The 18429-nt window shown below is 37.1% G+C and overlaps 1 protein-coding gene across 1 annotated transcript in view; it reads right to left on the bottom strand.

Moving 5' to 3' along the window:
• Window positions 1-260: 260 nt before the first annotated feature.
• Window positions 261-18429, bottom strand: part of GALNT12 (polypeptide N-acetylgalactosaminyltransferase 12) — a 51106-nt gene continuing 32937 nt past the window's right edge. The window contains exons 6-10 of the mRNA XM_069105692.1: window positions 11358-11534; window positions 10387-10518; window positions 9750-9863; window positions 6465-6611; window positions 261-2178 (exon numbers count right to left, since the gene is read on the bottom strand). Coding sequence (XP_068961793.1) covers window positions 2041-2178; window positions 6465-6611; window positions 9750-9863; window positions 10387-10518; window positions 11358-11534 — 708 coding nt within the window. The 3' untranslated portion in view covers window positions 261-2040. The remainder of the gene's footprint in view (window positions 2179-6464; window positions 6612-9749; window positions 9864-10386; window positions 10519-11357; window positions 11535-18429) is intronic.

Genomic DNA, 18429 nt, shown 5'->3' with positions numbered 1-18429 from the left:
TATCTCACTGGTCTTCACAACAGCCCTGTGAGGTAAGTGTTACCATTATTCTCATTTTACAGGTGAGGAAACTGAGGCAGGCAGAGGTTAAATGAATTGCCCAGTCACACAGTCAGTAACAAATAATGGGAACCACATTTGAACTCAGGTCTTCCTGATCCCAGGCCCAATGCTTATGTACTGTACCTAACAGCCCAGACAGAATGTATGTAATGTCCTCTCGGGCAAAAAAAAAAAAAGTCACAGGTAGAAAAAAAGTGTTTGAAATATAAAGTCACAGAATTTTTAATAAATCTTGTATCAATGTCATCATCTTACATCTGATTGAATGAAGAATAACAATCAGCAGTTGCTTTGAAAGACTTTTCAATATTCAAAATAGCACACTTCCCATATTTACATATTTCATTTTTGTGTCTTGCGCAAAACCATAGAAGTGTAACTAGAAATTATATGAAAAGCAAAACTAGCTACAGAAATAAAAACATTTAGAAAATCGTTTCAGTAGCATTTGCTACAATTTTCAAAGTACCAAATTTAGTGTTCAGATTTAAATGGTGAAATACATATTGAAATTTAATTTTATTTCTTAAACTAACGTTTACCAAAAAATTTTATTATATGTACATTTGAAAAAGTCACAGTAGGAATTAGTAGCAGTAATGATGGTTAAGCCACATTAAAGCATCATTAAAAGTTTGTCTTATATGAAAGTTTATAGTAAGGTTATTCTTTCAAATGGTCGGTTTTAGGCAACATTAATAGAAGCACAGTGTCTGGAGAGAGTAATTGACTGCCCTATTATCCTAATCTCTGGTCAAACCCCCTTACTTACTGTCTTCAGTCTGGGATCCAACACTGACAAACCAGTAACAGGATTGTTTCAGGGACTCAAATCCGTATCACATAAGGAAAGGTTCAGACAAATTAGGGTGGTTAGTCTAAAGAAGAAAAGACTGAAGTGTGACATGACAGATGTTTTTAAATATCTAAAGATTCATTATGGCTCCAGAGGCCATAAGTAGGACCGAATGGGATTACGTTAACATGGAGGCAGCCTTCAGCTCCATAGAAGGAAGAACATCTTGGCAATCGTGGCTGTCTGAAAATGGAATTAATTGCCTAATGAGGTAGTGAATTCTCTGTGACTGAAAGTATTTAAGCAGAGGCTGAATGGCTATATGGTGGGAATGTTATAGGCAGATTCTGGCCATCCAACAGGGGTTTGGACTTAATCTCCCTTAAAACTCTATGATTCTAGGTATCATTGCCAAAAACTCTCTGGCTGATGTTGACAGTTCTGTAACATACAAACAGTATTATTTCAAATGAACTTTGAGTATCCCAATGATCTGAAGGAGCTGTCATCTCTTTCTACATATGCAGTTTTTCTAAAATTTCACACATTGAGAAAATTCTGGCCAAAATAGTAATCTGTGCAATCTACAGTACATTTTTTTTGTTTTAAATCTGTGCAAATAGCTTAATATATAGAAAATATCAAGATTCAACCTCTACCTTACTTCTGAAAAAAAGGCACTATCATAGAATATAGGCAATACTAAAAAAAAAAAGTATTTGGTAGATAATTGCTTTAAAGTCACTGAATAAAAAGAGTTATGTGCTTCTCTCTATGAAAATAGGCCATCTTGAAACAACAGTAAAGCTTTTTAAATAAATAGTGCAAAGCTTAAACTCTTCTACTAATTTTCAAAAAAAATTCACACCTTGTAAAATAATTTCCTTACGAAAATATGACTGTCAAGTTTTGCATGATATCCTCACATTGCATTGAACTAAGTAGCTTCTGGCTACAATAATCACTGTCATTCCTTTGTCTGCTGTTTCATTTGTTATGGTATCTTATAGTCGGTTAAAAAGTTTTCACATATTTCCTTTGACCCTCACAACAACCCTGTGAGGTAGGTTGGGCAGAATTTTTAAACTGAAATTCAGACATGGCAGGACTTGTGAACTGAAAATAGAATCCAGACCTTCTGACCCCCAGTCCATCATCTGGCTGGCTGGCATAGTAATATATTAACTATGTTCTTTGAAGAACCATTTTTGATACTCTGAGTCTGTACATGTTCTTAACAGTGGGGCTGGACTGCCATTGGAAGCATTCGCCTCAGCTTGTAGACATTTCTGAGACTGTACATGGAATATGGAGCCATCCTAGAAAGGATCGACAAGGAATTAATTTTCAATAGTGTTATCAACACTTTATAAGAAGATTACTGTTTTTACTTTAAATTACAATTGATTAATAACTCAACAAACTTTTCTAAAGTATGATTTTAAATTAAATTCTCAAAATATTCATAACAACATTATTTGAAATAGGATAAAAGATGGAGAAAAAGACCAATGGCAGGGGGATGATCAAATAAATTATCATAAATAAATGGGAATAGAATATAATTGCATGGCAGGGAATAATCAATATGAAGAATTCTATGAAGAATTCAGAAAAAGTGTGGAAAGATGTTGGGGGAAAAAAAAGGATAGCAAAGAATGAAGGGCCAAAAGAACAATTTAGTTAAGGTAAATTAGGTCAAAATGGAGAGACAATAAACCTATGGTCAATGTGAATATCATTATGTCAAAAATCCCTTATTTTCACTGACAATATGTTTGTAACGTACTTTTTAAGGAAGTTTGGGCATTTTTGGAAAGTACCTATTGGGCCAAAACATAATTCATCAACACATATTTTAAAGCATGCTAAATTAATGAGAAATTTTCCCAAAATATATTTCCAAAATAAAGTTTTTGTGATAAAGTATATTGGTCCAAATATAGGTCACTTTAAATATATACCAGACTCATATCAAGAGATCTTTTGAAAGGAAAAAACATATACACAGAAAATCACATAAAATAATAAAAGTGAAAATACATATTTACTACATAATGGTTTTTTTCTTATTTTTTTCCTTTCAAATAAATGGTGTACACACACACACATTTTATATATATATATATATTTTTGTTTTGTTTTGTTTTTATCAATATGACTATTAAGCTCCACCACTTTCCTTGGCTTCTAGACTTCCTGACTTTTCTACAATTTTAGGTTTCATATAAACTGCAGATTAAAGATGGGACCTAGAATTGTATAAAAATGATTTTAATGGTATGTTAATGAGGGAATAGGATTTGTTTCTGTGTAGATGTGTATAAATCCTAAATGTCTAAATTAATTTTTTTGGACTGCATAAATCTAGGAACACTTGTACATAATACCATCAAATAAAAGAACAACGTAATCCTGAAGGTCATCCTCTCTTTCCCTATGATCATAAAATCCTTTACAAGGAAGGCCTTTTTCTTAATGAATTGAAGCCTCATGATTGTCGACAGGTAGGGATTGATGAAAAAAGTGAGAAAGGCAATAGTTGTGCTGCCTGCCTAACTACAATATCAATCAAAAAATATTTATTGACAACACTTGAGGCTACTCTGGCAGATAAAGGGTACGCTCCTTCATTCTGGGAATTCAGCATGAGGAAAGAGAATATGAAAGCAAAGAAAATGTGAAGGCCAATCTGTACTCCAGTAGAAGTTCTGAACCAAGGAACTAATCTTTTGGCTAGATGTCTAAGTGTGGCTATGAGTTAATATGCTTGCTTCTCTGCTTCATCACATTAAATTTGCTCTCCTTGGTTCCAGGACCAGGAGCCAATAGGTGGAAGCTAACAGGGAGGTATAGTTCAACTCAAGAGAAGAAAGAATTTCCTAACAATAGTTGTCTGAAAAAATGGAATGAATTGCCTTGGGAGAGTAATACAGTCCTCATCAATGGATGTATTCAAGCAGAGAAGCCACAGATGCTGCTGGAGCAAAAGTCTCAGGAAGGGGATTACTTAGACTTTGTGGAATGGGGAAATAACTTTCTATTGACAAAATATAAGATTGCCTAGTTCCAGATGGATTTGTCCCTCAAGCAGATGCAGTCCAGGGCAACTGAAAACATTTGATGAAATATAACAGGATGAATGTAGGAAAGCGTAGAGAAAGGCAAAGAAGAGTAATTTCAGTTTAATCCAATTCCACGATGCACTTATTGAGTGCTTACAATGTTCTAGGCATTGTGCTCAGCACTAGAGACACAATTCTGAGAGCTGGAAGGGACCTCAGCAGCCATCCAATCTATGCTATACATGGAAGGAATGCCCACTAGAATATACTTGTCAATCCTCATGAAAACTCCTAAGGAGGGGGAACTCACCACTTTACACAGCTCACATCGCTAGGAAGTATTTTCTATGTCAAGCCTAAATTTGCCTCATTTTGATTTCTACTCCTAATTTTGCTGTTTGGAGCCAAACAGACGAAGTCTGACCTCTTTTCCACATGAAAGCCTTTTAAATAACTGAAGTTAGCTACCATATCCCCCTGAGCCTCCTCTTCTTCAAGCCAAAAATGTCCAATCTCTTCCCTGCATCTCACAGATAGATCATGGACATGTGGACAATAGTCCTTCACTGTTTTGGTTGTCCTTTTCTGGATACTCTGCAGATTATCAATGTCATTCTTCAACTCTGGCACCCAGGGCAGTCCCTACACCCAATGAGCTTACATTTTAGTGAATAGAAACACCACGTACCAAGACAAATATATTCAAAGTCAATACAAACTATTGCAGGGTGATCAGAACACCTCAAGTTATTATTCAAGGAATCAGGCAATCCTCCTCTAAGAGGTAGTTCCTGGGTTATGCTTTGAAGGAAGTTAGGGATTCTACTAGGAAAAAAATGAGGAGAATATTTCAGTTATGGGGTCTGTGAAAAAGCAAAGATGTAGGAGATTAACAAGAAATAGGTCAGTTTGGCTTAAATGTAAAGCAAAGGGGAGTAAGATGTGGTCAGCCTAGAAGGATATATAGACCCAGACTGATGAAAAGCCAATGCCCAAAAGAAGAATATGTTATCCCAGAGATAACAGGAGCCACTGGCATTTCTTGAGTGACCTGGTCAGACATGAGATTTCAGGCAGGAAGAAAGAACAAGATTAAAAAGGTAGAAGGGACAAAAGGAGGGAAACAAGGGAAATAGAGTTAACACTGCTATAGGAAAACAGAGAAGGAATGCTCATAAAAATAACATGTTCTATTTGGACTCAATAATGCCAGAGCTAGATCTATACCTCAAGAAAAGCAAAGAAAGAGGAAAATTACCCACATGCCCCCAAATTTTTATCTTATCTCTTTTCACGATATCAAAGAAGTGGAAACTACAGAGGAATCCATTAACTGGGGAATGGATTGACAAACTAAGGTATATGAGTGTAATGGAATACTACTATGCCAAAGTAAATACTGAGAGGGATGGCTTCATTAAAACCCAGGAAAACTTGTATGAGCTAATACAGGGTGAAATTAGAAAAAAAAAAACAGAGAACAATTTATGCAATAACAAAATGTAAAAACAAACAACTTTGAAAATTGAAAAAAAAAACCTGATCAATAAAATGACCAACCATGATTCCAGATAATGAAATATCCCACCCACTTCCTGACAAAAAGATGATGGACTCAAGGTTTACAATAAGACATGTGTGCGTATGTGTATACACACACATATACATATACATGTGTATACATATATGGAAACGGCCAGGGTGAGGATCTGTTGTGGCCTACAATGCATATTTACTACAAGGGTTTTGTTTTTACTTTTTTTCCCAGTGAGGGAGGGTTGTGGGAAGGAAAGAAAACTTATTTTTTTCCATGGAAAAAAATAAAATTACATTTAAAAAAGGAAAAAAGTGTGTTCTAAATTAGGGATTGGCCAAATTCTAACTTGAAATTTTTACAGAGTATTCCAATTAGAATCTGTCCAGTCCATATCCGAGGACACAAAATTTTTGATAATCATTCCTCTTTCTTATGTATAGTATCCTAAAAGTAGGATGTGATAGTCTTGCTGTAATCTGCCCTGGTCAGATCACATCTGGAATATTGTAGCATATTTTAGGCAAGACAATGACAAACTAAAGAGTGTCTGGAAGGAGGAGACCAGGAAAGGAAGAGGCCTTCAAGATCATACCATAAGGACTGATATTAATTTGGATCATAGAAGACATTGAAGGAGGAAGTTTAAGTTTTGATGTGAAAGAGGAATTAAATTTAGTTTTGGTTGGCAGAAATATGAACAATGGGGAGAAGTTACAGAAAGTCAATATAGATTTTTGATAAGGAAAAACTTGCTAAAAATCAGATGATGGATCCTCAAGTACACTTTGGCCAATATTCTGTCAGGGACATAGTAAAGGAATTGTTCGAGCACTGGTTAGATTAGATCATCCCTGAGCAACCTTCTAACTCCAGGATTCTGGAGTATGACTGTATCTCTCACAGATACTTTTTATGGTCAAAGTATAAATGACATTTTATGATAATACAATCACTTGTGACCAATGGTACTAGAAAAAATTAGGACATTAAACAATACACCTACCTCTTTAAAAATAAATTTCTGATTTTCTGGGGCATTTTTATAACAGAGATGCATGGTCAGATGGTCAGTGCCTACGTCAACAGCTACACAGGCTTCCGGTTGGCGGGTGTTATAGCGTATTTCATTATGTGAAGTATATTCAAAAAACTATGAGAATGAGACAAGGAACAAATAATTAAACTATAGACACAAGATATGAACATAAAAACTGCTGAACAATTAAAAACATCCCCTCTAAAAGTATTAGTATATTCTATGTTCCTTGTACATAGCAGGTGCTTAGTAAAAGCTTGTTCACTGAATCTGGCTCATGTGAGGAAAGGGACGCTTCTAGGAAGAAACTATCCCCCCCTAAGAAGCTGGGCTGAATCCTAAGAGTGTGAACTGACCAAAAGAATTTGCATGCAAAAGTATTTCGGTCACAGAGCTTTCAAATAATAGTCAACAAGGCATTTACTAAATGTCTACTATGTGCACGGGAGATAACAAAGATAAAATGGAACACTGGTGACACTGTGTATTGTAAAAGGTCACATCCTCATTGATATTAGGTGTCTCCCCACCTCCAGTGTTTCTTGCTTACCTGGATCATATCACAAAAACCAATGATGGTTCCATATTTCACAATGGGATAATCTTCTCTGCCTGACATTCAAGATCTTTAAAATCTGGCCCCATTTTATCTCCCTAACTTTTCTTTACTTCCTCAACATAAGCCCTCTAATTTTACATTGTGAGCCGCACATAAATCAAGATTATCTACCTATCCATCCCCATTTTGAGCAAGCTGGTTAGTACAGGTATGTGTCAGGGATGGCCAAATCAGGAAAAGTTATGATGAGGTCTTCCCGTGACCAGATGGACAAGCAAGTCATCACCAAAAAAAGACTTGAGCTTTGAGAAATCAGATTGAGTTTGACTATGGGTTTCTAACTTAGGAATCAAGGCCAGCTAGGTAGCACAGTAGACAGAATGCCAGGAAGACTCATCTTCCTGCCTTCAAATCTGGCCTCAGACACTTACTAGCTGTATAACTTAGGGCAACTCACTTAGCCCTGTTTGCCTCAGTTTCCTCATCTGTAATATGAACTGGAGAAGGAACTGACAAACCATTCAAGTATCATTGCCAAGAAAAACCTAAATGGGATCATGGAGAGTCAGACTCATCTGAAACAAATGAATAACAAAAAGGTTAGTCTAGACCTATACTAAAAACAACAACAAAAATTATTTTTAATTTGTTGTTACTACTTTCCTAGTTCAAATCTTCTGTCCTCTACCTCCAAGGAGGATTTGGCATTTTCCTAACCATTGGGCACCTGTCTGGGGAGGGGAATAATCATATTATCAAATCTACAAAGTGATTTCTCTAGCTTTAATGTCATACCTTGCCATACCAGAAGGTCTTCCAGTAGAGGATGCCAAGATAGGAAGAGCTGCTAGATATGAATGGCAAGGTTGGAATGAAGCCTTGAACTCCAGCCTGTCTAGCAAAATTCTGCATGTTTTTCTCAGAAGGAAAAAAAATCCTAAATCCAAAGAACCAGATCTTCCATTAGAGGAATTCAGTGCTGATCAGGATCTTTGACCTACAAACCAACCACAACACAGAATCCCCTCTCTGCTTATTCTCTGTGTGGCTTTGGGAAATCAATCCATTAACAGAGAGGCAGTTCATGAAGCAGTGCTATGTAACGGGCACCATGCTGGGAGTTCTGGATACAAGTACAATGAAAGAAACAAACTCTACTTGCAAGAAGCTTACAAACTAACAGGAGAGGGGAAAAATATGTACATACACATAAACGTACACACACACGTATATATACATACAAAGTTACTACCAAAAATAACAAACATAAACAAATACAGAGTAGTTTAATACAAGCTGGTGTAGAAAGGAGGGTTTTGGCAGCTGAAAGGATCGGAAAGTCTTGATGCAGAAGATTGTGTTGGAGTTGTGCCTTGAAGGGAGTGAAGCATCTTATAAGGAAGAGAGTGCATTCCAGGTATGGAGAGAAGAGATATGTATAAAGAGGCTAGAACCTTCCTGGGACTCAGTGTCTTCATTTGTACGAGGGGGGGGGCAAGATGGAGGAGAAAAAGCAAGAACTTGCTGGTGCTCCTGCTCCAACCACCTCCAAAATCTGTAAAAAATGACTCTAAACAAATTTTAGAACCACAAAGTGACAGAGAGAAACAAATCTCCCGCCGAAGGCATCCTGGCAGGTGGACAGGAAGGGTCGATTGCACCCAGCTGGGAGCAGAGTATGGTCCCACATGAGCCCGCCAGCCCAGACCCACCAGAGCAGACTTCAGGGGACTGACTCACTGGCAGCTGTGGTGGTTTCCAGACTTCTCAAACCATTTGTAAAAAGAGTAGCTAAATGAAATTCAAAGGAAGAGCTGTTGGTCCTGTGTTTGTCTTTTCACTTGGAATAAGCTACTGACCTTAATTATAACTTGGAATCACTGACTTAAAGTTTGGAAAGGACCTTAGAAGTTCCTTATTTTGCAGATAAGAACCCTGATGTTTATGACTTACACTGGATAGTGGAAGTGGAAATGTGGGAACTGAACCCAGGTCTTATGACTCCAAATTCATCACTCTTTCTAACTGTTCCAAAAAATAAAGAACCATTAGCTCTAACCATAGCTCTAAGATCAAAAAAGAAGCAAAATGAATCCTGGTCAAGACTGGTTCATCATTTTCTCTCCTAGTAATTGAAGTCAGAAACAAGGTTACTACTGGTTGCTAGTGGTCACTCTACCCTCCAAGAGCTGTCCTGATTGCAGAGAAAAATCTAAAATGGGTAGGAGGAGTAAAGACAGGGACCTGTAGAATGCATAACTTAAACTATGTCCTAGGCAACAAGAATAGAATTTGGTCCATCAGATTTCAAAGACAAGGTGAGATATTACACAGAGGCTTCAGAAGTTACGTTCTGCCAGCAGCTCTGTGAGCTTGAGCTAATTACTGAACTTCTCTGGGCCACGGTTTCATCAACTACAAAATAAGGATAATAATATCAGTGCTGCTTCCCACAGGGTAATGTTGTGAGGATTAAATAAGGGAACATAAATATATGAAAGCATTTTGAAGACCAGGAAGCGTTAAGCAAATGGGATAGTGTTACTATTATTATGAAGATGGTTAACTCTGCAGCATTGTGGCCCATCTACAAACAATTCTAGAGTGTATTCACCTTTTTAATTCAATGAAGAAATGTGATCAGTATTCAAATACTATCCTTTTCAAATATAATGCTGATGAAAAATTCTCACCTGGTTCTGTCCCATTCCATGACAGAGATAAAGAATGACTTGGCTCCCTGTTACTTCATTTTCACTAGGAGGGTTATAGTCAAAACAGTATTCTGCCATTCCTCTGTTCATCAACTAAATGAAAGAACACACCAAAATATCATTTTAGACATAGGTATGTTAGTCTGCACACGTGCACACATAATCAACCAATCATCTCTAACATTCCTGAATTACTGTCATCATTATAATTATTTTTAAGATAGGGGCAGCCAGGTAGCACAATGAGTAAGAGCACTGGCTCCAGTGTTGGGATGACCTGGAATTGAATCCCAGGCTCAGACACTTAGCACCCACCCAGAAACACCTGGCTGTGTAACCTTGAGCAAGTTACTTAATCCCAATTGCTTTAAAAAAAATAATTATTATTTTTAAGAGAAAAGAAGGATCTAGGCTAGGGGTGGGGAACCTGTGGCCTTGAGCCACATGTGGCCTTCTAGGCCCCTGGGTGCAGCCCTTTGACTGAATCCAAACTTCACAGAACAAATCCCCTTAATAAAAGGATTTGTTCTATAAAACCTGGACTCAGTCAAAAGGCCGCAGCCACATGTGGCCCTGATGGAGACATCCTATCACAACAACAAAGTATTCTGCTTACCATTCCAAAGTGGCCAGGTCTGTCTTCAGGAATGTGAAGCTCTGGATACACATTCTCAAGGAACCATTTGAAATCCTTACATTTAAGTTTGGCACGAAGTTCTCGTCTTTCTGTTATATCTCCATATGGTTCCTCAAGGAAAATCAATCAATCAGTCAATCAGTTTTAGAATTTAGCCTTCCAGATTAGCTTCATCAGACCTTAACAATAAATTTACACCCTCACCTAGACTTATCCCAATCCTAATTCTCTCATTCAAAGTCCAGGCTAAGCCCCACTTCTTCTATGAAGCCCTCCTTGAACTCTTCAGCCCACAGTAATTTCTCCTTTCTCTGAACTCACAGCACTTTAGGGCTAGAACAAATTTGTGGCACTTAACATCACTGGGTTCAATCATATGCAATCCTAGGACAACTCCTGTGCTATCATATGATTATATTCTGTAGTACAATGCATTACAGTTTGAATTTTTTTTAAGGAAACACTTGATGAATACTCAATTGTCAGTCAACACACTAAAGAAATTAAAACTTAAATCAACTAAATTTTACATAAAAACACAAATTTTTGACACAAAATATCAAAAACGTTTTTCGAGATATCAAGATGAGTCTCAGCACACTGAGCACAGCCCATACACATGCCTAGTTGTATTGCCTTGTTACTTAGCTTTTATACTAGTCATGCAGGTAAGTGTCTGAGACCACATTTGAACTTGGGTCTCCCTGACTCCAAGTGTGGCACTCTAACCACTGAGCCACCTAGCTGCCCTGCCAAGAAGAAAAGAAAACCCTAATTCAACCTCATTATAAAGCAAGCTAGTTTGAGGACAGCTGAAGTAATGAGCCATAAAAAGGGAGGCAGGGATGAGGTGAAGGGTGTCATTCTTAAGTAACATCAACAGAGGAAAAGTCAAGATGAAGCTGATTCCTACTGGGTTCACTGCATGGGAATTTAAGTTACAAACTTACCTTACGTGCATGCATATTTCGGTGGTAATAAATTTCTTTATATTCATCCATCCAGACTTCAGCAGCACGGACACTGTTAGCCAAAGCCTTGCTTCGTGAGTAAGGAGCTTGCTTAGGGAAGACGTGACCTACGTGAGAACAAGGGTGGATCTCAAGACTTCCTCCACACTGCCAGATCTAAATATACAATATTGGTGGTGAATCATAGGTCAGCACGTGCCACAAGATCACTATACACTGTAATATGTACACACCTAACTTTTACCTTCTCCTAAATGTTCTTATATGCACACGGTGTTGTAATCATTATTTTCCTGAATCCGTGTACTTTACTTTTTTATTCCTTAAAAACATAATTCAATTTTTAAACATTTTGTTGCTGTTTTGTTTTAAACATCACCTTCATTTCTAAATATATCTCTTTGTACCTAGGGATGATAAACTGCAGAGAAAATAACCCCTGGCTGCCTATAGATACTCACTGTTGTCAGATATAGGGTCAGATCTTTTTTGGTTTTTGGTAGAGGGAGTTTTCACACCTGGGAGCTCCCTATTCCACTGAAATCACAGGCCTAGTCTTGATCAATATCCCCAATAATGTGAAAACACAGGAGGTCCTGTGATGGTGCCAACATGATAGACTCCCAATGTGAGAATGCCTTTCAATGATGTAGACTGTACCTCATGGTGCTGACTGGAGCCCAAAGAGGATATGTGACTTGCCAAGGGTTACAAAGCCAATAAATGTCCGAGGTGGGATTTGAATACAAGTCTTCCTTAGGGATGTGAGGACAGTCAGATGAGAAAATGCTTGACAAGTGAAATAGGCTTTGCAGAAGGTTCTGACAAACAGCAGTGAGGTGACAGAAAGAATCAAGGACTGGGGTGCATTTAGTATTAGGCGTAGTAATAGTAATAATATTAATCATGATAGCAAGCATTTACATAGTACTTGTTCCAGGCTCTCTGCTAATCACTTCACAAATATTATATCATTTGAGCCTCACAACAACCTTGGAAAGTGGATACAATGATTATCCTCCTTTCACCAGCAGAGGATAAGTGAGTGACTCACCAAAGGTCACTCAGTTCATAGATCTTTGAACATGGATTTGAGCTCAGGTCTTCTTGACTTTAGGCCCATTGCTTTATCTAACCATGCCAGCTAGCTACCTATAAATACTCACAGTAGTCAGATATATGGTTAGGAGTTTTTGTTTGTTTGTTTGTTTGTTAAGTATAGATCAGAAGCCTTTATTCTTCAAACTTGCCCACATCTAAGTTTTTATGGTTTGTCTTGTTTTTCCTTCATTTCTTAGTAAAGTTTCTTTTTAAAAACTCTAAACATAATTCATCTGACCTAAGAAAAAGTTTTTGGGGTTTTTTTTTCCTTTGCTTAAGTTAATACAGAAAATAGGGAAAAGCATACTCATACAGACCGCATGTGATGGTAACAATATTCAAAACAGTTCCACAGCCAACAAAGATCCTTTAGAATTGCAAGCCCCAGAATGAGTTAGGACCAGTTATCTGTAACTATTATAACTTCTCCTTGCCTGGCTGATGTATTATATTACATACTAAGTTACATATTAGACCTAACATTTTTATGATTCAGAGTTAATCATTATGAACATCAATTATTGTCCCATGCTATAATGTTCTTCTGGGTTACTTGGGTATAACTTTTGCTTGCCTCTAAACTCAAAATACCCAAAATTACTGTTCTCTGAGTTTTCCATCAGTTTTTTATACTTTTAAAATGTTTTTTGCTATCTCCTCTCTTGAAAACTACCCCTCCCCCAAATTACTAGAAAGTCACAGTTAGAGTCTCACCAAAATTGTGCTATTTTACTGTCCCACAATATTATCTGGACTATGTCTACAAAGATCCTGAATGATAAAAAGGAAGAAGGAAGAACAGAGAAACACACTCACATGCATCTATGTGTATCTACAGAGAGAGGAGATAGAAGAAAAAGAAGAAAGAAAGTAGGATATCAAAAATAAAAAGGAGGGTAAAAGGGAAAATGAACAACATTAAATTTCTATATCAAATAGTATATGAATTTCAAGCTTAAATAAAGAAAACATAACAAAAACAGAAATGAAATTTGAAACAATGTGGTTTCACTTTGCACCCAGCAAATCATCAAAAGACAAAAAAAGACATGGAAATATTTGGTGTTGAATAGGATACAGGAAGACAGAAACCCTGATAAACTGTTGGGGAAGCTGTGGATTAGTAAAATCATTTTGGAAAACCATGTGGAATTATGCTTTTTATTTTAAATTAGCTAAATTAACCATACCCTTTGAGCTGGAGATCCCCGTTGGGCATATACCCCACTGATCAGTGGAGGTCAATGACAGAAAAGACCCATATATTCCAAAAGATTCACTGTAGCATATTTGGGGGGATGGGAAGCAAAGAACTGGAGCAAAGAAGGTACCTGCCAATCACAGAATGACTAACAAATTATCATGCATGAACACAACAGACTATTACTATACTAAAGTAAACAATGACCATAGAGAAGTCAGAAGAACATGGTAAGATATATATATGTATGTATGTATGTACTGTGTTTCCCCGATGAGACCTATCCCGAAAATAAGCCCTCTCCTTACTGTGTAAGATTCCTCTAAAATAAGCCCTTCCCCGAATATAAGCCCTATTGAGATTGCTACTGTAGAGAAGGTGATCCCCTGCGCTACACACGACATTACGGTACCCTCTGTATGCACCATCATCCCGTCCCCCCCGTGAAACGCACGCCGCGCTCCGAGCTGCATCCAATCAGAGCTGCAGCAGTGAGCGCGTCATCCTGTTCTTCCCCAGTGATTTGCTTATTGAATAAAGGTACATTTTTTTGTTCACATTTACCTGTTTATTAAAATTGCTGTCAATGTTCATTAAAATAAGCCCTCCCCTGAAAATAAGCCCTCTGGTGTTTTTCTGTCCAAAAAAATTAATAAGACAGTGTCTTATTATCGGGGAAACACGGTATGTATATATGTATATGTGTGTATATATGTATGTGTGTATATGTGTGTATATATGTATATGCGTGTATATGTGTGTGTGTGTGTGTGTGTGTGTGTGTGTGTATATATATATATATATATACTGATGCAGAGTGAAGAAGCAGGAAAACAACATACAAGACAATAACAACACTAGCAGAAAGAAAAAGAAAGTTGAACCCCAGAGAAAAAGAATCTCTTGCCACTATCTGCCCCCTTTTCTACAGATGGGAGGGCTATGAGTATGGAATACTGTACATTTTTTTTTCTTTTTGGTCTTTTTGGACAGGGGAAGTCAGGGCTTCGGGTTAAGTGACTTGCCCAAGGTCACACAGCTAGTAAGCATCAAAGTGTCTGAGGTCGGCCTTGAACTCAGGTCCTCCTGACTCCAGGGTCGGTACTCTATTCACTGTGCCACCTAGCTGCCCCAGAATATTGCACTTCTGTAAGACTTGGTTAATATTTAGGTTGTTTTTGCTTAGTGTTTTTCCTCTTTCTTTTTACATTTTTATTATAAGGAAAAGTTCACTTGGTACAAAGAGGAGAGGTATATTCAGAAACGAAGATGATGCTAGAACAAAAGATAGTAATAAAACTTATAAAAATTAAATCACAATTAAAAAATATAGCATGCAGAGCCAGGAAACCAAAATAAATAATAACAACATTGTAAAGGAAAACAACTTTAAAATACTTGCAGAAGTATTATAGTCAATGTCATGATCACAAAAGATGATGATAATTATTATGCTTCCCAACCTCTTGGCAGAGAAGTGAAGGAGAATGAGACATATATTTTCAGGTGAGGTCCATGGGTAGATTTGTTTTGCTTTGATTATACTCATTTGTTATGAGAGAGGAATTGATGGGGGAAGACTTTTAGGAGGTCACAGAGTAAGAATGATGCCAAAATGAAGAAGAAACAAAAGACTCTCAATGAAACATTTTTAAAATATAGAAAAGACAACAGAAGAATGTTCAGAAAGGGACACAGAAACTAGGACAGTGTTTGAACAGCTGTGTTAAATTTATGATATACTATTTTTTAGGAAGCTGTATATAATAAAGATTCATAGGTTTCTTTTTCTGTTCTTCTTTGTAAATGAAAATATGCATCTAGGCGGAGCAGTGAATAGAGTGTGGGACTGGAATCCAGAAGACTCCAGTTCAAATTCGGCCTTAGGCATTTCCTAGCTATGGGATTAGATGCAAATCATTTAACCTCAGTTTGCCTCAGTTTCCTTATCTGTAAAATGGGGAAAATAATAGCACCTACCTCCCAGATTTGTTATAAGAATCAAGTGAGATAATAATTATAAAGCACTTCTTACAGTCCCTTCAATGAAGGTTGACTAGCCACTCATAAAATTGCTCATGTCTGTTGTCTGATCTTTGTCAGTTCAAAATAATCAAAAGGAATTCCTATTTAAAAGGAAATGTACCTCCTTTCCCTTTGTTGTAAAGGAGAAGATTATGGATATGGAATACAGCACGTACTATCAGACATGGTCAGTGTTTGAGGTTTTGATGAACTGTTTGTTTTTCCTGCCCATTTTTTTTATCTTTGTTACAAGGGGCAGCTCCCTGATTAGGGAAAGGGGAGGGATAGATTCCAAAATAAATGTCACATAACAACAAAAGGCATCAATAAAAATAAAATTTGTTTTTTAAAAGCAAGTGGGAAACATTTTAAAAAGAAATGTCTTTTATTTTAAAGAAATCTCTTTGAGGTCACATTGTTTCAAAGTAGGAAGGAAGGAAGGAAGGAAGGAAGGAAGGAAGGAAGGAAGGAAGGGAGGGAGGGAGGGAGGGAGGGAGGGAGGAAGATAAAGAATCTTGGCTCCTTAAAACAAAGCAGAGCAAAACTAGTTGTATCACTTTTTTATAGGGTCAAGGAAGTGGTAACAAATAGCAAAGACAGATGTTTTCTTGACCTTTAAAAGGCACTTCAGAGCCATTAGAGATGAAGAGAACAAACTCCTTACCAAGAAACATGTAGCGCTGTTCACCATCTGAGGAATGAAGTGTTCCACATAAGTGAATCTACTAGATAACTGAATATGTAGTTTGTCTTGTAACAAAAGTGAACTTTCTAGACCACGGGATAAGCGAGTTAGATTATCCCTAATTTCATACATATATATACATGTATGTTTATACATAGATATACACATGTGTTTGCATGTGAATATGTGTATATTTGCACATTTTCTATATACAAAATTGTGAAGTCCTTACTCATGAAAATCCCTTATTGATCATCAACTGATCCTTATTTTGAAAATAAAAACAAAAATAAAGCTTAAGATGAATATTTTCTGTATACATCTTATTTGTATGCAGCTGTTTTCATGTTGTCTGCCCCATTAAACTATGAGTTCCTTGAGACTATCTTTTGCCATTCTTTGTATCCCCAGTGCTTAGCACAGCATGGGGCACATAGTAGGTACTTATAGATGTTTAATGACTGACTGTTCAATGTTAATGCTTTAAAAAAATAAAAGTATATTGGCAATTCAGTTTTATGTGAACTGGTTATCCACAGACAGATTAGCTATAAGAAATTTTGCTTTTGAATTCTTGATACATTTATCTTAAGAGTACTTCTTGGAGCAGGTAGGTGGCACAGAGCATGGGCCCTAGAGTCAGGAGGACCTGAGTTCAAGTCCAGCCTCAGACACTTGACACACTTACTAGCTGTGTGACTTGGGGCAAGTCACTTAATACTAAGTGCCCTCCAAAAAGCAAAAAAAACAAAAGAGTACTTTTTTTTACTCTTTTGTCACTTTTTTTCTTTATTAATTTTTTACTTTTAGTTTGCAAGATTCAGTTACACAATCCCTTGAGTTTCAAATTTTCTCCCCCTCTCTTTCCTACCCGTCCCCCCTCCCCCACAGCAGCATGCAATCAAGTATAGGATCTGCAAATACTTTCACATTAGACATTAGTCAGGTTGTAAAGGATTGTAACCAATGGAATGAATAATAGGAAAGAGGAAACAAAACCAAACAAGAAAAAGAAAGAGAGCAGGTAGTTTGCTTCAATCTGCATTCAAACTCTGTAGTTCTTTCTCTGAATGTGGAAATCTCTTTCCATCATGAGTCTTCTGTAGTTGACTTATAACCTTGCATTGCTGTGAAGAGTCTAGTCCATCAAAGTTGGTCATCACACATATGCTGTATCTGTAATTGTGTACAAATTTCTCCTGGTTCTACTCTTCTCACTCAACATTAGCTTATATAAATCTCTCCAGGTAAATATGAAGTCTGTCTGCTCATCATTTCTTACAGCACAGTAGTATTCCATTACATGCATATACCACAACTTGTTCAGCCATTCCCCAATTGATGGGCATCCCCTTAATCTCCAATTTTTTGCCACCACAAAAAGAGCTGCTATAAATATATTTGTACACATGGGTCTTCCTCCCACTTCTATGATAAGAGAACTTCTTTTTCTTAAGTATTTTGATGATTGATGTCATCTGTTTGGCATTACTCATCATACAGGCTGTACAGCAAGAGTGGAAGATCATAGCACTTGATTTCATTGCTCATGTCCCATAGAAGGCATGATTAAGAAAAACAGCTTCACAAAAAGCAACATTAACTTCGGTTAGCATGTGCTGCCCTTAGCCTGAATGAAACAACTGCAGCACAGAGTGAAAAGACAGGAGTCTGACAGGATGTGGGAAGTGGTTAGCTTGTTCCTTTCTGTTGAGCCAGAGCATTATAATGCAGCTTCATCATTCTGCCTGGAGTGTTACAGATTCTCCAAATGTGGCTTTGTTTATAGAAGCTTGCTGGCTCAAGAACCTATGTTACCACTAATGATATCTGACCCCCTCACTGTCTACTTTCTGGCATTTCACTGCTATGAACAAGTAAGGGAAAGAAAATGTAAATAAGTTAAATACCTTTACTCACTAATACCCTTGGCAAAAGTTTGAAAGGGGAAAAAGAGATTGAGATCCCTTATACTAAGCATGAAGAGGAAGAAAGGAAGGAAGGAAGGAAGGAAGGAAGGAAGGAAGGAAGGAAGGAAG

The sequence above is a fragment of the Petaurus breviceps genome, unplaced genomic scaffold (assembly GCF_028583685.1).
Source record: "Petaurus breviceps papuanus isolate PSGF00001 unplaced genomic scaffold, PetGlider_PUasm1.0 138, whole genome shotgun sequence".
Classification (NCBI taxonomy): Eukaryota; Metazoa; Chordata; class Mammalia; order Diprotodontia; family Petauridae; genus Petaurus; species Petaurus breviceps.
This window is presented reverse-complemented; position numbering and strand designations above follow the sequence as displayed.